A 20,337-nucleotide genomic window follows, 5' to 3' on the forward strand; every position below is an offset into this window, starting at 1 on the left:
GAGACAAACTTCACGACATCAACCTGATTGCGCCAGACATCGCCTGGTTCCTTCCTGCTTACTTCCTGGTCACTGGCTAGTGACCCAGACTCTGTCCCCTCTGCTTTCAGGTACTCTACATCTTCGATCCAGCCTTGGATCACACCGGACACTTCTCTTCTGGACGCCTGCAGCATCTTCATCTCCAGGCACCACAGAACTGCGTGACGAAACCCAACACATCTTTGCACTTGTGCACCCGCTTCCTGTGGGTGAGGTAACTCTTGAACGCCGGTGCTCCTGTAGTGGTTTACACCTCTAGTGTCTAAGTCTAAAGTTTTGTCCTTCTAGTCCAGTCGGAAGACTCTTCAAACTGTAACTCGATAACTTTTACGCACCATTGACTTTGCATTGGTGCATGCGTGTGCTTTATGCACTGCACCTGAATCCCGCGGGCTACTCCCGTCCTAACTGCTATTAGTCCAGTGTAGTCCCAGCTATTCCCAAGGCCCTAGGCCTTACCACTGATCGATTAGTGATTGTTATACCACTTTATTGATATATGGTTTGAGTGGCCACCGGCCTCATCCATAACTGTGCAACTTTTACATGTTATATTGTGCTTTTGTTTAAACGCTTGTGCTTCATTGCTCATAAAGAGTAGTGGGGATTATTCTGAGAATAAATACATATATTTTTATAATATATAACTTGTGTGGTGTCCTTTCATTTGATATTACAGGATTGCATATGGTAAAACAACTGGCTTCACATGTCCTCTTGAGTTAAGCCTTTAGGCTGCTTAGTCCATGCTACCTCTAGGATAGCTTGTCTTTAAGGTTGACTTACAACTACCACCATAAGGGATTGTTTGGACTGATATAAGGTGCCCCCAGAATTGGAGACATCATACATCAGGCCAACTTCTCACAACAACTCTAAAACATGTGCACACCGCTTCAGCAGCAAATTAGAAGTAGTAATATTGGAGCATATCTCTTTCACACCACACTCACTATGGCCACACAGGCCATCCTCGATAAATGCACCTTTCTAATGACTGGTTTTCAAGCCCTCCGGGAAAATGCAACGGATGCTATAATCATCTCAATTATGCACTACACAAATACAAGATAACGTCATCAAATGTGAGTAACATAAAACTAGGCAAACCTTTATTGTCTTCAGAGAGAAAGCAGTCATTTTTTTTAGGGTACGCGGTACAGAATCTGAAAACATGTCTACAAAGAAACGTTACACCCAAGTCATCATCATTATTTAAAAAAATAAACCTTCAATTCATGAAGACCAGACATACGGTCTATTAAACTGAATGTGTATAAACTGTCTCTAATGGCAAAACTGTTGGTTTACATCCCTTTGTGATCGATGTATATATATTAAACAGACTCTACTATTTTCGTAGAGCCCCGCAACCCTGACATACAAAAAAGAGATATTTCCTTTCAGTTGCAGTGTTGTAGATCATTTTCGGAAGCGTTTGAAAAGAGGGTGGACATGTTTGCCACCAGAAGCCTTGTTTTTAGCTGCTTGGTATTCAAAGTAAACGGCATCATCTGCCCCAGACATTGAGCTCATTGTACCAGTGCGACGATTCATCTGGAGAAAAAGAAAATAAGTGTTATGTTGCTCTTGAAAAAGTAAAAACTCAAGCAGTTGACTGAGGAATAATACTGTTAAACAGCCCTGTGCTGGGTGAACATAGGATAAGAACATATCATTTTAAACAATTGGGATACTTAAAATGGTATTTGATTGAGCTGTGCTGTGGGCACGAATTTCATACCCAGGTCTAAAAGGAAGATCATCCTGGAGCCATTCTGAAATCATTTGATGACTTCAGCCAGGCTATTCCTGCAATTATCTGGGGAAGTCATCCAAAGCCAGCCTGAAATATGCCTACAGGGATAAATATTTATATGAGAGGACTCTATAGAGTCATCAGAGAAACTACCCCAGGATTAGTGCCAGATTACTTCAGTGGAAAAGATTTGATTATCATTTACTACTGCAGGAGGATCTCATGATGATTTTAGGATTAGGGTGGATTACTCCAAGATGGGTGCCTGATTACGTCAGTGGAAAACTTGTGATGATCTTGTACTGCTGCAGGACGATCTTGTGATGATTTCAGGATTAGGCTGGGTTATTCCAGGATGATTTTATGAGTATTTCAGGATGGGGCTGTATTATTACAAAATGATCATGTGATGACTTGAGAAAGAGCCTGTATTACTCAGTATTTTCACAAAGTAACTTTATAATGGGACAGTATTATTCGATGATCACTTTATGACGGAGATGTATTACTCCAAGACAGTGTTAACCAAACTGTGAGTTGCGAGCTGATTTTTGGGGAGTCAGAAAAGTCAGAATAACAAAGATGCCTTTAAACTCTGTGTTTAACGTTTGCTGACGATTCAAAGACAGATGTCAATGTAAAGCTGCTTTATTATTTTAATATGAGGACTGGTGTTTACTTTTCTTTCTCTGACAGCAAAGGGGAGTTTTTAAAGTACAATATGTGGCAATGTAGGTTTTTTTCCAAATACACAATAAAATGTAAATACCTGTAAATGAACAATATTCATCCAGTAATCAGGAAAGCAAAACCCAAGCACTAGTTTGTAATTCTGAAGTGTACTAGAAACAGATTTTAATAGGATCAAAACAAATCAAGACACTTACTTGATGATGCATCAATGATAAATATTTACAGAAACCGGATTCCCACTTTAAGATTTGTGTGCTACATATTTTATTAATAAAACAACGTCTGTGCAAATATAGTACTTATTTTAATGGAAAATGTGCTGTCTGTAAATGCAAATTCACTGCCACATGACGCTTTAGTTACATCCAAAAAGCACTCTGCCTCATATCCGTTAATGGTGAATGGGATACCCACACAGAACCGGGGAAGGATGTAGTGGCCCCCACGCCATTGGCAGCCCTCCTCCCGGCTGAGCTGCCACAAGACCGGAATGATGTACAGACTAGGTCCACTACATGCTGGGCATGGACAAGAATGAGAAAGAAAGATGGAGCGACAGTTTATCCACAACACATCATGCCACATAATTCCACTACATAAATACACACCACACATTTCCACCACACACAATTCAGCAACTAACAATTCGAAACCAACCCACATAATTCCACTCTACACAACTCCAAAACGAATTGCTTTTCAATAAATTGTTAGCTGTGTTCGACTTATCGTAGAAAGTATTATTTGTGCGGTTTAAAATGTCTGTGTTCCCAGAGCATGTTCTACTGCCAGGGATTTATTAGTATGAGGGGCTAAATATAGTAGGATAACACTCATAATAGGCATTTGCAATGCAATAGATCTTGCATTTGCAAAAGTTTGAGCTATTGGCATTGTAAATGGCAATGCCTTTTATGTATTTTGAAAACTAGCAAGCGGTGCGTAAAAACGCACCTTGCACTTATAGACCTTGCTTACAAGAAGTAAGGCTGGTAGTAAAAGAGAAGCAGCTATTGCCAGCCTTGCTTCTCGTAGGCAACGACTATAAGTATAAAGTGCATGTTTATGCACCTCTTGCAGGTTTTCAAAACACAAATAAAAGGCATTGTCATTTACAATGCCATTAGCTCAAACTCTCACAAACACAAGACCTATAGCATTGCAAATGCTTGTTCCATTTTATCTGTAGAGCAAATCTCAGCGGCAAAACTCCCCAATAATCACTGCTTCACTGGCTGTATAAAAAAAAAGTTAATTCTTAGTCTGAACAGACGAAAAGCACTCATAATCTGTTTTATGGTGTTACTCTAGACTGATACCCAGCATCTAATCAGAAAAGTACAACCAAAGGGAACTATTGGGATTGTCTGAAAGCAATAATTCTAAAATAATTTAAGAGATGGCTGTGGTTACATCCTTCTGAAAATCATTCACCCTAGCACTGTCATTGGTGGACCAGTCACAGATTGTAATTAGAGGGATTGCCAGGTATTTCCTTAACAGTTAACGGTTAATGGATTACCATGGGATACTTTCAGTTCACTATTTTATATGTGCACAGTAGAGTAAACCAGAAAATGCAGACCTGGCCTGGAATTCAATTCAGCTTACCACATGCAATTTACCAAGCCTTACCTGTGAGGACTTCAGGATATGTTTAGGTTAATCACCATTCTGTGATCCTGTCTTGGCATCAAAACCACTTCACTTTTAAACATATATGTCCCCTCCTGTAAACCATCCCTTCTTGTACCCTGTCCCGTCACCCAACTCCTCCTTCACCTGCCCCGTACCCACTCCTCCCATCTATCCCTATTCTTAACAATCCCCATTGTGAGTTGTGTCCTTTCCTGTCAGCTGTACACTACACCTCCCATCTGTCACAAATCTCCTTTCACCGCCTGTAAACCATCAGCTACATCACACCCTTTGCATCTGTCTCATGTATGGCCTGTATCATTACTAGGCTTCACCTAATGCATCACTCTGCTGCCAGACACAATCGAGATTCATTCACTGTGACAGGGTTCTCTGCCATGAATAATATGCTTTACCTTATTAGTTAACTGTCTCAGGGAAAAAATATAAAAACGTCACCAGGAAAGGAAAAATAGGCAGAGAGAACTATGACGTTTTCATATTTTTTCCCTGAGCAAATTAACTAATAAGGTAAAATACATCAAATGACAGACAAACGGATGTGGAATGGAGAAGTTAAAGGTTGATTAATGCTCTTTACATGCTTTGCGGGGGGTTATGTGGGGAGACATATTCTCCCAAAAGCCCAGAAATCCCCTTTGAAAAGAATCCTCAGAGGCCGTCTGCGTTGTGTCATGAGCCATCCAATCGCAAGGTTTTAATAGACAACTAAAACAGCTCATCGAATCTTTGCAATGTTTAGGCATAAGTAACTCCAGCATAACTTGGTTTGCAACTATTAAGTGATTTACCCAGAATCACAGGATACGATGCTAGGACTCCATGCCGGGCCCCTGTTTGAAAGTCAGCAGTTGTGACCGTAAGACCATACCAGTGATGGTACGGCTATACAAAATTCCACATCCATTCTCTACCATCCATGCTTTTGTAAATAGAGTACGTAATTTATCTGTGCCGATGTTGCGAGGCGAGCTCAGAAACACTGCCACGTTAAATGCCCAGCAGCATCCAAAAAGCCCACCAATTTTTCTCATATCTCAGCAAAGACCCCACACTCCGTTAAGTTCCCTGGGAGACGGAATCTTACCTCCAGCTCTCTCACACAAAGCACTACATTACAGCGCTGCACATTAAAGAAAGGCGGGCTCCCGCCTTTCAAACAAAAGCGTGGCACTTACAGATCACCCAAAAGTGGAGGAGGCGGGAAATCACCCCCACCTTTACTTCCAGTTCCCACGTCTCTCTCGCATCCCCAACCCCACCCGAAAAATACCACCTGAATGCAGCAATGATTTCTCTTTCCCTCTGAGCCCGATCCATTCTAAACACACTCCGGTGCAGAAACACGTTACTCCTCTCTCTCGTCGGCCACAGACAGTACAACTCTGCTTCCGATTCTGGTACAGCCGGGGACTGCTGCGGTATGGTTGCCAGTGTCCTACCAAAACGAGCCCAAATGTAGCGCTGTGTGCTGCTCTGAGGTTGGGGCATTCATGCAGCCAGGAACTCCCGCCTGAGTTCCGAAATTCAACAGCCAGCCTACGTACACATCAGAATCAGTGTGCAAAGGCTCAGGACAAGTATGTAGACATGCCAACTTTCCCGATTCAGGCGGGAGACTACGGATTTGAAGGCTAGTCTCCGCCTCCGATTCCTGCAGCTAGAAACCCGATGCCAGCACTAATTAGGTTACCTGCTGCTCTAATGTGCGTCTTCATGCGAAGAGGTTATTTAGATGAGTAATCTTCCCAAACAGCCTTCTCCTCTGATATATTCCTTGCTTCCTCTACTGATCCGTCACCAGGGCTTTAAGTGGGTCGGGTCTCCAGGGGTCTGAGCACCGGCAGTTTTTTTATGGGGGCCTCGAAACGGGTCTCTATCGGGCTCTGTTTTGAGCCCTGGCACAGATGGTCTGTTTTTTTTCCAGAAGTCTGCTGTCACTGTAGTCTGGAACAAAGTGCCAGTGCGCAAAACAGCCCGATAAAGACCCGTTTCGAGACAGCAAGCACATGGATGTGCGCTGCCTTCACTTCTCACTAGCGGAGAAGTTACGGCATGACGTCATGCCAGGTGAGCGCCGTGGGGGAAGGGAAATCATTTAAAGAGTCATTTTCTTTATGGATTTCCCTTCTCTTTCTGTAACGCAAGAGCAGCAACATTGTGGTAGGATCACCAGGGCTTTAACTGCAAGCTTTTTCAATATTATATGTAACAAGCCATAGTTGCAGCTTATTTATCTTATGCAACTAATAACCATTGACAAAGCCAATAGTACTTACTTGTAAGTATGATGTTACTTGTTGTATCACATATCTGGATGCAATGACAGAAACAGCAAAATACAAGTCGGGCGGCACACTATGCTAAACACAGATATTTTGCATAAGTGTTTTAAAGCCACGCCCCTAATTACACTGGCCACGCCCCTTTGAGAGACCCCCCCCCCCCCAGTTTTTTCATCCCACTTAAAGCCCTGCCCGTCACCAATGCTCCCTACTAATTTATAACACCCGTTTGAAGGTTAGGAAGTGCTATAGATTTTCTGTTTCGTGCACCTGCCCCGCTTTTTAAACAAGCATTGGCAATGCAACAGGTCTCGCATTTATATGAGTTTGAGCTATTGACATTGCAATTTATTTTTGTTTTTCAAACATAAAAAGGGCATTGTCATTTGCAATGTCAATAGCTCAAACTCGCATAAATGCGAGACCTATTGTATTGACGCGCTGATACCTTAGACCAAAGCCGTGAGGGGAACGGCCATCCACAGCACTCCTTTTTTACCAGCCCCAGTCTCCCGCAGCTTCTTCGCCACAGTGAGAGGAAAGGCCGGCACCTAATCTCGCCCGCAGCCCCGAGCCTACAACTCCCAGGGGGCTGCGCGAGGCACTTGTGGATTTCGTCACCAGAGGCGCCGGAGGCATTCATAGCCGGCCCGGCCATCACGCAGCACGAGACGCGCGCAGGCCAAGTGCGGGCCCGTCCGCGCCCGTCTTAGCCCGGAACAGGCCGGGCTGGGCCATCCCTTTAACGTTTAGACACGGGACAGACATTGAAAAACAAACAAGGTACTGCAATCTTGCCGTGATTTGGAAATCCATTGACATTTGGACCCCTGTTATACTACAATATCGTATTGAAGTACTTACGAGTCCTCATGCTGCTAGATAAATTGGATATTGCTAATTTGCACTTTATACTGCACGGAGGCACTTTAGAGTATTTAGGCTGCTAGCTAACCGGGACATTGCTAATTTGCACTTTCTACGGAGGTACTCAAGAGCCCTTAGGCTGTTAGATAATTTGACTATTGCTAATTTTGTACTATTTGGAGGGGTTTTTTAGAGTACTTAGGCTGCTAGCCAAATTGGACATTGCTAATTTGCACTTTGCTTCTTGCACACGTCATCACCACCCCCTTTTCTGAATCATTTTGTCCACCATAAGCATGGAAGGGTATACTCAGACATGAGTCCCTTGCTCACTGCTCCATCAGGATTCAAGCAAGCCGGGCCGACGAGGCTGAAATGCCAGAAACCGGTCCCCGGTAGCTTGTCTCCTTTCTGGTGAAGAATTGGCTTGGTAGTTTGGTCTGCCCTGTTCCCATGATGCACTGGGCCAGGGACAGACTAATTTGCATATAGCCAGGTTCTGAGCTGGGATGGGGCAGTGAGCTAAATAACGGTGATGGATCAAGCCCTGATCTTTGGACTGGGTAAGAGTGGTCTGCTTAATTCAGACACTCTGTTCATCACCACCCCCTTTTCTGAATCATTTTGTCCACCATAAGCATGGAAGGGTATACTCAGACATGAGTCCCTTGCTCACTGCTCCATCAGGATTCAAGCAAGCAGGGCCGACGAGGCTGAAATGCCAGAAACCGGTCCCCGGTAGCTTGTCTCCTTTCTGGTGAAGAATTGGCTTGGTAGTTTGGTCTGCCCTGTTCCCATGATGCACTGGGCCAGGGACAGACTAATTTGCATATAGCCAGGTTCTGAGCTGGGATGGGGCAGTGAGCTAAATAACGGTGATGGATCAAGCCCTGATCTTTGGACTGGGTAAGAGTGGTCTGCTTAATTCAGACACTCTGTTCATCACCACCCCCTTTTCTGAATCATTTTGTCCACCATAAGTGTGAAAGGGTATACTCAGACATGAGTCCCTTGCTCACTGCTCCATCAGGATTCAAGCAAGCCGGGCCGACGAGGCTGAAATGCCAGAAACCGGTCCCCGGTAGCTTGTCTCCTTTCTGGTGAAGAATTGGCTTGGTAGTTTGGTCTGCCCTGTTCCCATGATGCACTGGGCCAGGGACAGACTAATTTGCATATAGCCAGGTTCTGAGCTGGGATGGGGCAGTGAGCTAAATAACGGTGATGGATCAAGCCCTGATCTTTGGACTGGGTAAGAGTGGTCTGCTTAATTCAGACACTCTGTTCATCACCACCCCCTTTTCTGAATCATCTTGCACACGTCAGGCTCTTTTCTAGTTTTATAAAAATTTTAACTGATAGGTTTTAAACATTGGCTTTGTAAGGGGACCTGTACTTCCAGTCTGGGGGGTATTTTCCCGTTAGGTACACTTGGTGGTAACAGGAATATAAGGGGCTACATTGAGCTGAGCTAATTTTGCGCGATCTGCATTCTTGAGCAGTAACATAAATATGGGAAAAAGAAAGCAAGCAGCCAGCCATATATCTAAAGTCCCCAGTAAACATAGGAAAGTTAACATGTCCCTATTGAATTATCTAACAGGGGCAGAGGGAGATATCGAGACACAAATTATCTCTGTGGAGGAAAAAATAATCAACGACTGTCATCTCGCCCCCACAACAACAACAGGTTATGGTCCATAAAAAGTCATGCGAAGTAAGTCCTACAGAAACAGTGTGGATTGAGATATTAGACCCAAATAGCCACGCCAAAGTTAATAATGGGTGTGTACAGGAATTTGATGATGACATTGTAGCTGATAACGCGGCAACAGAACAGGTAATCTCAGAGAAAATAGACGGTAATTTGCCCAAAGCAAGGGTAGTAAACACCAACTCTGGAAATACTGTTCTAATCCATCCCGCGCCAATTAAGATATCAAAACTCACTACGTCCCAGCTTAAAAGGACGTCTGTGAAAACACGTGGGGGCCGGAGCAAAACACAGAGGGATTTGGATACACCACATGGGGGAAACAGCAACTATAGTCCCCAGCGATGCAGCAGAGATACTTTTAGCCATAAAAACCCTCGAATTATCTATGTTGGACTCAATCAACTCTATTAGCGCTAGGCTGGACAAGATAGAAATCAAAGTAGAGAAACTCCTTGGGGACCATCAGAAGAATGTAATAGGGACTGGAGCTTTAAAACAGAACCCTCTGGGAATTACGGGGCAACCAGGAAGGCATACTATTATTGACACGACTAGCTCGAGGAATAAGAAAACCTTTGAGGCCGATACACGGGGTGTGTGTCATGACCAATGTATAATTACTTCTCCCCCTTGTGTGAATATCCCACCACCAGCAGCAGAAAGATCTCAACATAAAGTCTCAGGAGGAGAGGGCCAGAAATCGGGGGCCCAACAAAGGGTAGGAATAAATGTCAATAGAGGGGGGAAAAAGGGTGAATGAAGAGTCTGATAGAACACAAACATTGAATCTTCCCACAGCGGCAACACCTTATACTATCATCCTAGCTAAACTGCCCCTAGACATCGAAGAAGACTGGCCCGCACTGAGAAATAAAACAATCAACTGGTTGGGTAAAAGGACAGGCCTAACAAATGACCTCTTCAAAGAATTTAAGATGGTGAGGAGGGTGGCATGGGTGGGCAAACGTGATAAAATCTATGATGGGGACTGTATAGTGCTCTCGCTGGGTGTACCGGCTTTAGTTAGGGAAGTCCTAATGAGACTACATAGGTCAAATCTTTTTGATAGCAGCATTTTAGTGCGACCCCTGGGGTTTTGGTGGTGAGAACTGAAAGTACTCCAGTTAATAATATTGGCGCCCAGTCCTTAGAAGAAAATCTAGTAGGGATATGTAGAATCCTGTTCTGGAACGTGGCGGGTTTAAATAACAAGGTGAATGACCAGGCATGGCTAACTTTTATTGACAACTATGATGTTGTCTGCCTTCAAGAGACTTGGACTGTAGAAAGTATACACATAAATGGATTTAAGACATACCACACACCAGCAATTCAATCTTCCAGTGGCAGGTCGAAAGGGGGTTTGTGCGAATACATTTCAAATAGGTTGGTCACCTATAAGAGTGCCCTGGTTAGTTCTGAAATTTACTACCAAACAATCCTTCTTCAGCTGGATAACAAAAAGGCTTTGTTTCTTGTACATTTTTATAATAATGTTGAAACAAATCACTTAGGTTCTGTTTTAGGAAAGCTAAGTCACGACATTGCCAAATCCGAATTAAATCTAAATGTTCAAACCATCCCCATTTGGGGAGGTGATTTTAACACGAGACTGTGCCCATTGGCGGGTGGAGGAAGGTGTGGCCTAACTTTGGATAACTTCGATCCTTCCTTTCATTTTACACATACTATAAAAGGAGATCAGTTAAATGAGGTCATGTTTAAACACGACCTGGGATTTTCTAATTGTATAAGTATGCCCATGGTCGAGTGTGACTATACATTTATAGGGAGAGGAGCGAAGTCATTAATTGATTTCATTACCATTCCAAATCGTTATGCGAGCCATGTGAAGGCCTTCTCTACCCACCATAATGTTATGAGCGACCACCAGCCAATCAGCGTAAATATAAAAACACAAAATGGAGAACGTAGTAACACCGTCAAGAAGATAGCATGGGTGCGAGATATAACGCTAGGGAAAAAGAATGGCTATGCTATCCATTGGGGAAGCAGGGATAGCTTAAAATCAAGTAATGAATTAATAGTTAAAGCATTAGATCCAATACTAAAATGCCTAATTAATAGTCCAACCCATGAGGAAGTCTTACTTACGTTTAAAAATATTACTGAGGTGGTTAGAACTTTTTGGTTTAAAAATTCCAAGGGCACTCGTAACACAAAAAAAGGATGGTTCAATACAAATTGTACCAGTAGCTATAGCAGGTTAAAGAAGGCACTACACAGTGAGGTTAGAGGTATACCCTTGATAAGACCGTGTAGAAAATTATATCAGGAAGCCCGAAAAAATAGGCTATTGGAGCTAAAAGAAAAAGCCTGGAAAGACCTTCTTGAGGCTGCTGAGAATTTTGGGCCACTGTAAACGCACCTTTCCTCGCTAATAAAATAGACAAACTAAGTATCGAAATGGCAATAGAAGAACAGGCCTGGATAAACTTCTTTTCCAAAGTTTACGCCAGACAGGAGACAAATGTTGATACCGCCAAGAGCTTAGATTTAGCGTTTACACAACAGCCATTCTTACCCATCAATCTTGACTTTACACTAAATGATGTTGTAATGGCAGTTAAAGCAAGTAAAAGTGGTAAAGCGGATGGCCCGACGGGATACCGATCGACTTATATAAATCAAATCTGGAGGTATGGGGTCCCATTTTAATAAGAGTTTTACAGGCATGTTGCGAAAAAGGTTTTATATCTACATGGTCTGAATCCATTATAGTACCCATTTTTAAAAAGGGGGATCGTGAGAACCCTGCGTCTTAACGCCCGATATCCTTATTGGATTCTTTGATGAAGATTTCGGGCAGGATTGTTCTCGAAAAACTACAGGGATGGACCGAAGAAAACAATATTTTAAGCGATGTCCTATATGGTTTTAGAGCTGGCCTAAGCACAAATGAGCAGATTTTGAATTTAAGTATTTTAATTGATAAATATACTAGAGTGAATGCAGCAGAGGGAAAGCAAAGGTTAGCACTTCACACACAGACAAGAGAGACATCTTTTCACTTTGTTCAGTCCCAGTTAGGAGATATGCATGCACTGTAGGAATACCAGATGTGTCAGTATCTCCCAGTATTTACATAATACTAAATGTAATTTATATAGTGCTTACTACCCGAGGCGTTGAAAGAATGTAAGTACCACTATTTTTTCTTGTAAAGCGCTACTTATCCCAAAGCAAAATGTCAGAGAGCTTTACATCACAAGTACATATTAAAGTTGTAGCTTGGGATGACACTTCCTATGATGTAAATTCCTGTGATGTAATGTCATCTGCTGTGATGTCACGCGCCGTTATGCCACTTGCATACTGCCAACTAGGTTAGTCCCCCCACTTATTTTTTTAGGACTTGTGCCCTGCAGGTGCGCCGGGACACCTTGCTGCATGTGGATGGTGGTGTCAACCCCTGTCGACAGCCAGCTGTCTTAAAAGCCCCGGACTCTGAAGAACTTGTGGGTTTGAGGGAGTGGGAGGTGCAAGAGGGTGAAGATACCGGTCTCAGTAAAAAGACCCCTGCAGCCTTAGCTAGCCTTGCGTCCCTCTGCTACGCACACTTTAGATCCGTTTCAGCACCTTATGACTGGCTAACTACTAGCAACAGGGCTGGCTCCAAACAGGGGTAGTCAAGCCAAGGGCACAATGAAGTGCAGATGTCTGCACCTGGATTACATCATCCTTCCTGAAGTCTTCGTAGGGACAGGCAAAAGCACGGGCCCATTCTAGAAACTTCCTCCCATCAAACTGCCATCTCACACTTCACCCCTACCACCTATCAAATGGCACTGCTCAGGAAGGCTAATCAGCAATCCATTGCTAACCAGTTCTTCACTGAATTTTTATGGAAATATTCTATTTATTGAAGCAATCCACCTTTTGTACACAGCTGAGCGCCTTCAACCCTTAGGCCGGCAGCGTATTCAGAGAGCATACATATTTACATAGTTGTATGCCTACAACCCTGGGGCCGGCAGCGTTTGAGGATACGGAACAAAATCAACACAATTCAAAATAACATTGGAAGAAAACAACCCCCCCTCCCTCCCCCTTCTCCGCACCAGGTCTCCTTTATCCTAGACATATGAGCAAGGAAGACTATTTCTACACACTCCCAGGAGTTGTTCTCCAGCTCTCCCCCAGGGGAAAGTCTGTGCTCATCCTCTTATGCTGGAATAAGTTGCAATATTCGTAGAAAAGATCTGGATGAGCGGGGACCACAAGTCAGCATGGGACTCTTCCTTGTGTTCTGCTACCATCGACATGCACTCCATTGCTAGCGTTAACAAGAGCTTATAAAGCCATGCTATATGATCCGGGACATTTGGCGAGCCCCACCGGGCAAAAATTTGTTCTCGTACTGCCAAAAGTGCAAGAGCTATCTGACGGCCCCTTAGGGAGAACAGGGGGAACGTCAAGGGGTTCGGCAGACCCAAAGAGTGTATGTTGGCAAGCGTGGGATTGTGATATTAAATGCTTTATCTAAATCGTCTAAGTCGAAGTCCCAGAAGCGTGTCAATTTGGGGCTATGCCACAGCAAGTGGACCAGTGTTCCTGTCTGACCGCACCCCTCCGACATCTTTCGGATCGCCCCATGTCCCAGCTATGACTACACGCAGGGGTAAGGTACCAGCATGATAGGACTTTGTAAGCTGATTTTGTCCCTGCCGTGCTGTGCGTTGTGTGGTGTGCCCTAAAGTATATATCTTCCCACTCTTTGTCGGAGAGAGCGCGCCCTAGTTCCTCCCCCCACCACTGCTGTCCCTTGAAACGTCCTCCCTCTGCGCCCTTCGCCAACTCGCATAGATCTCCAATATGAGGTGTTTTTTCAAGTCAAATATGCTTTATTCGAGATTTCACTCATAAAAGCAAGAACAGTCTAGATTTAAAATACAATTAGATTTACAGTCAGTTACATTAAAAACACTAAAGCATAATATTTACAGTTTGTGACTCGATTTACAGTTCCAATTTTGAAAGATTTCATACAATGCAAAATTAGCCATTTCTAAAAGTAATAAAAAAGATTAAAAAACACCCAGATATAACAAATATATAATACAAACGTAGATAAAACATACGGACAGTTTACCCAGACAGAGAATAGTCAAATGACTAGCAGTCTCTGTCTGATTGACCATGCCCATCCAAGATATTTGGCAGTGGCTATTGATATCCATATCTCACTGCTAGTGCATATAATACGCAAGGCAACTGTACTACTAGTAGTCCCTAATTTCTTGCCCATCGGTTTTAACCATACACGTCTTGGGTCCGAATAGGCAGTGCAAGAAAATAAAAAATGGCCCGTTGTTTCTTTGGTGGATCCACAAGCAGGACAACAATCACTCAGCCCACCTTCCCATTTAGCTGTCAAAAATCTAAGGGGGAGTGAACCTGCTCTCAATTGGAAAAGAAGTTTTCTATCACAGGATCTAGTTACGATATCCCAGTAGGGTTCCAGAGAAGGATACAACTTAGCCTCTAAGAATCCTTCTGTCATAGATCCTAAACTAGTGCTACTCCATCCCCGGGAGGCTACCTTTTCCCAATAAATTTCTTTTAGAGCACTTTTAGTGGGGAATAGTGTTCCAACTGGGTCTATCCAAAGCGAACTCATTCCAAGCTCATTCAAGATTTCTTTCAACGATTTGAGCCACCCATTTTTGTGGAATATATCCGCTTTGATAATATCTAAAAACCCCTCTGCATAATGGGAAAGCTCAGGCGTAGTCCAGAGCCTTCTCCAGTACAGAATCGGTCGAAGCCTGACCAAATCTGTAACCGCTTTTCTGCCCAGATCGTACCTAAGGGGCAGCAAGGGAGTACTTTTCGGGACACCAGTTATTGCCCGGAAGAACTTGTTTTCCGATATTTGCAGGGCAGCCACCTTCTCGAAACCCCAAAGTTCAGCACCATATAGTGCGGAGCCAAGAGCCTTTGCTTCATATATCTGCAGAGCAGGCTTTACCGGTTTCGTCAGGGACTTTCTATGCTCTGAACTAATAGCACCTGATAGTTGCCTGTGCCTCAATGTAGCAATATCTATATGTTGGCACCATCCGCTCTTATTTGAGATGTGGATACCCAGATACGTAAAAGTGTTCACCACTTCTAGAGGACGACCATTCATAATAATTTTGGATTTAAAACTACGATGAGGATTAAAAATCATAAGTTTTGATTTGGTCACATTGACCTCCAGGCCGTGCTCCCCGCAAAATAGATCAAAAATAGACAGTGCACGATGTAAGCCACTTGGGGTCTTTGATAGGATAAACGTGTCGTCTGCGAACATTAAAATAGGTATTTTTGTACCAGCTAATGAAGGCGCGTCCAACTTCGCAGATAACATGCGGGATACGACACCGTTAATAAACAATGTAAAGAGAGTGGGAGCCATTGAGCAGCCTTGCCGGACGCCCCGCTCGACCGGGATGTCCGCTGTCACCATGCCCTGCCCCCCCCACTGGATTCTAGCAAAGGTTACTTCATGGAGCCGCATTATCAGAGTCAATAAATCAACTGGTACACCCAGGTTCTTGAGAACAGACCACAATCAATCAATCAATCAATCAAAGCATTTATATAGCGCACTACTCACCCGGAGGGTCTCAAGGCGCTGGGGGGAGGGGGTCCGCTACTGCTCGAACAGCCAGGTCTTGAGCTGCTTCCTGAAGGCGAGGTGGTCCAGGGTCAGGCGGAGGTGGGTCGGAAGGGAGTTCCAAGTCTTGGCGGCCAGGTAGGAGAAGGACCTTCCTCCTGTGGTGGCTCTTCGGATGCGGGGGACGGCGGCGAGGGCGTGGCTGGTCGATCGAAGCTGGCGTTTGGGAGCGTAGAAGTTGAGGCGGCTGTTGAGGTATCCTGGGCCACAGCTTCGACCGCGGTACTAGATCGAAGGCAGCCCGCAAGTCGACAAAAGCCGCGTATAGGCTACCTCCGCCCAGCACCACGGTCCTCCATTGCAGCAAGTTAAAGCGGAAAACCTGATCCACAGTACTTGTGGACCTACGGAATCCCACTTGAAATGGTGATAGAGCATCATTATCCTCTGCCCAGTCAAGAAGCCTGTTCACAATAACACGCCCCACTACCTTTTGAATGGTGTCAATAAGGCTTATCGGCCTGTAATTGCCAGGCTGGGAACGGTCACCTTTCTTGTACACTGGTATAATTACTGCTCCCTGCCAGGATGTCGGTACCTCTGCACCCATAGCAATATTATTAATAAGAAGGGAAATGTACTTACACCAACGTTCTTTATCATTAATAAAGACGTCGGCAGGAACACCGTCAATGCCAGGGGCGCGCCCGCTATTCACGGTATTCAAAGCCACCAGAATTTCTTGTAGACTGAAGGAATTATCTTTGAAGTGGGTTTGACGTATGTCCGCTGGAGATGTAACTTGTTTTGCCTCGGCATACTGTGTTCTAAAAAAATTTACCCACTCTTCTTCCGGAACATTGTTATTTGGGGGTTCAGGTGTCCCCTCACCACCCCACTTGACAATGCTCCAAAACAGTCTAGAATCTTTCATATCACTAGCTCTTTTTAGTTCGGACCAGTGATGCTCATCCCAGGCTTTCTTTGCGTTCGCTATACTGGCTTTATATTCCTTTCTAGCAGTATGAATAGCCGTGGTCTCCCTACCCTTTAGAGCAGTACCTAGGGCATTTCGTGCATCCCTACAATGGACATTATACCATTTTGCATTCTTAGGGACTCTCTCACCCTTGCCCTTCACAGGCTTCAAGAAGTGTTTTTTAATTACGCAGAAGAGGGTGTCATGGATTTCAACCAGACTATTTACCCCAGAACTACAGGAATTAATATGTTCCATGGATGATATTGCTTTATCGGTTTCGATATTGATGTTATCTATGGCCTGTTGGTTAGTCGCAACATTTATCCATCTCAACCTACGCATATCGTTAGTGGGGACAATTAAAGGTGGAACAAGGGCATTAAGGCCTCTAGACCTGTTGGGAAATGACCACCATTTATGCTGTGTACACAGGGGGATGTGATCACTCTCACTCCTCCACACAACCTCCATGTCACATACCAACGGCCATAGTTTCAAGCTACACAGTACATAATCTATTCTGCTCTTGTGCCGCCCATTATCGAATGTCATAGACCCATTTTTGTCACTTAACGTCCTACCATTTAGTGCTCTTAAACCTTTTTCAAAGCATAAGGCATTCATACTAATCACATCCTCAGTCCAGCGTGCAACTGGTTTAAACTCTAGTTTTGGAACTCTCCAATGCCAATCCTCTTCATCACCAAGGAAGTCGTCATCTGTGGCTAAGGGTTCAAATGTTCGATTAAAATCACCTGCAATGACAATATTATTATCTTGAGAGTAAGTGTCAAGGAGGGAGCCCAAGGCCGCTAAAACCTCTGACCTCCCACCCCTGGTACTCCTCACGTAGACATTGTAGATGTCTAATGATCCCAAAATGTCTGATTTCACTGTAATTAGTTGAATGTCTCTGTGGCTAGTCTCAGTTACCTTAACATCTAATTTCAGGGACTGTCGAACCCAAATGGTTAGACCACCCATTGGTCTCCCCTTTGGGCCTTTTAATGCAGGCACAGAGTAGTTCAAGTATCCCTGCGCAAACGATGGTTCACATGACCAAGTCTCCTGAAATATACATAGATCAAAAGAATTAACAAATCGAAGCCACTCTCCAGAGTCCAGTTTAGAGCACAGGCCTGCAATGTTCCATGAAAACAGTTTTCCCACATTGTCCACGATACAATCTAGGTCCATCAATAGAGGGTTGGCATTATTATTTTCTGACAATTCTTGTTCAGTTACATTTAGCATGCCGTCATGGCAAATAACATCAACGTCATCTACCCTCTCACGGGCATTCTCAATGTTAGGGCTTACTTTAGATGCAAAAACACACACTTCAGACTCAGTCATCACGGTGGAATTGAACAATAGCTCAGTGGACTTATACTCCTTACTATTTGCTAAAGAAGTTATGTCATCTGCTAATCTTCCTTGGGTCATGGAAGTAACATTTGCGAAGTCAATTTCCTCAACTGTAGGAATATATGTTCTGTTTAGCTCAACCGGATCATTAAGGACAACACTGCCTACCCCCTCAAGTCAATCGCATTCATTCAAGTCTGACAGTGTCGCAAATCTATTTTTAAGACTGATTCCCCATTCGCTAGGTTGTACACCTCTACCACCCTTGTTTGTCACCGAGTTCTATTTTGTCCTTAATATGCTTGGATTCACTGTACTACCTCTCCGATAGAAAAAATCCAAAGTTAGCGGAATAATCTCAGTGCTCCTACGTTGTGGGGGAAATATGTTTCTTAAAACCTCAGGGAGTACTTCCGGGTTTAGAAAATGTAAAACTACGCAATCTCCTTTAAGTTTTTTCACACTGTTCCCTATCCAATCCACCCTTCTCGCCATGGTAATTTCCCCAGCTAGCTGCTGTTTACCCCTTGGAGATATCATCATGTTATTACATAGCCAGTGGAATGCTTTGCTGATCAAGGAAGAAGTAGATTCCACTTGACCTGGTTTTAGGGGAGGTACATTAGAAAAGATCAGAACAAGAGGAGAGGCCTCTACAATAAGTTGAACCGGGCCTTTCTCTATACCCATCCCTGTGAATTTTGATAGTAAATCTTCATTGCCTGTTACCTGAGCATCTTGGCTACTGGGTGCTGGATAGGTCCCATCCCCAAGGAGATTCGCAGATGATTCAGCTCCAATTAAGACTAAGGTTGGTATATTACCCACCTCCTTCACTGTCTTGTTTATCAATTCTCCTAGCCTGTTTACCTCAGTTGTAGCTGGTCAATTTTGGCTACCAAAGGTTTAATTATAGATTTAATCTTGGTGTCGATCATACTCGCTAGCTTTTTAATCAGCTCATCCTCTAATATCTCCTTCCCGTCTTGATCCCCATTGACATCTATTGTAGCCATATTTTTAGGTGGAGTGGCTGTTCTTTTCCTGCTAGAGCGTAGCCCTCCACGTTTGCTCTGACCCTTTCTGCATGCTCTAATAGCTCTAGTTGGAGGCACAGACACAGGGGAGGGGGAATTATGTTCTATCGTGTTTCACTGATCAGCTGGATCATTGACTAGATTAACAGCAGTAGATGTGTTTAAATCAAGATAGACATCAGGGGAAAACTCAATATCTGGGGCATCACTGCAATGCACCTGTATCGGGACTTCAACCACAGTGGATTCTAGCAGAGAGCTCCGAGTAGGGATAATAGGTGGTGAACTCAAGCCCAGCGATATCCTTCTTGTGCTATTGATTTTGCTCACAACCTGCACCAGGTAATTGTCCATAGTATTAGATACAGAAGAAGACCTTTGCTTAGACATGTTAGACACAGTAAGATAGTAGTGAGCTAACACTGGCAACCCAAAGGCAAGCAATAATAGTGTTTGCCGGTGAATAGAAACACAAGGGTCCAAAAATATATTGTCAATGATAAGTCTTACTTGAGGGATACCAGAGATAGAACACTGCAGCAACATACAGGAATCCTGGCCCAGCCCAGTCGCGGTCAGTCTCGGACTGTCTCAGACTGTCCGCCCTTTCTCCGGGCTTCGTCCGGCGCATCCTGCGCGCGTCCTCGCGGGACGAGGGACCTGACGCAGCTTTATGCGCCTCCTGGTGCGATCAGTGGTGGCGTGGGCGTTTGCCACGAGGGATCCTGGGGGTTGTAGGCAGCAGATGGACCGGCGGAGCAAAGCCCGGCCGGTCGTTCGCGATGCTAAGGGGGCGGAGCCAAGCCGGGCCACGAGTAGAGGAACAGTGGGCACAGCAAGCAACAAGAATTACCCCCAGAGTCAGCAGCAGCGTCGGTGGACTTCAGGGGACTCGGCCCCTGGCGCAGCTTTATGCGCCTCCTGGAGCGATCAGTGGTGGCGTGGGCGTTTGCCCCGAGGGATCCTGGGGGTTGTAGGCAGCAGATGGACCGGCGGAGCAAAGCCCGGCCGGTCGTTCGCAATGCTAAGGGGGCGGAGCCAAGCCCGGCCAAGAGTAGAGGAACAGTGGGCACAGCAAGCAACAAGAATTACCCCCAGAGTCAGCAGCAGCGTCGGTGGACATCAGGGGACTCGGCCCCTGACGCAGCTTTATGCGCCTCCTGGCGCGATCAGTGGTGGCGTGGGCATTTGCCCCGAGGGATCCTGGGGGTTGTAGGCAGCAGATGGACCGGCGAAGCAAAGCCCGGCCGGTCGTTCGCGATGCTAAGGGGGCAGAGCCAAGCCCGGCCACGAGTAGAGGAACAGT

At 44.6% G+C, this 20,337-nt stretch overlaps 1 protein-coding gene across 2 annotated transcripts in view; it reads right to left on the bottom strand.

Annotated features, from left to right (window-relative positions):
• Positions 1-1,126: 1,126 nt before the first annotated feature.
• ERCC3 (ERCC excision repair 3, TFIIH core complex helicase subunit) overlaps positions 1,127-20,337 on the bottom strand; it is a 2,074,468-nt gene continuing 2,055,257 nt past the window's right edge. For both annotated transcript variants that reach the window (XM_078676352.1, XM_078676351.1), the window contains exon 16: positions 1,127-1,599. In XM_078676352.1, the coding sequence (XP_078532478.1) occupies positions 1,465-1,599 (135 nt within the window). In that variant the 3' untranslated portion in view covers positions 1,127-1,464. The remainder of the gene's footprint in view (positions 1,600-20,337) is intronic.

Source organism: Lissotriton helveticus, chromosome 2_1, assembly GCF_964261635.1.
Source record: "Lissotriton helveticus chromosome 2_1, aLisHel1.1, whole genome shotgun sequence".
Lineage (NCBI taxonomy): Eukaryota > Metazoa > Chordata > Amphibia > Caudata > Salamandridae > Lissotriton > Lissotriton helveticus.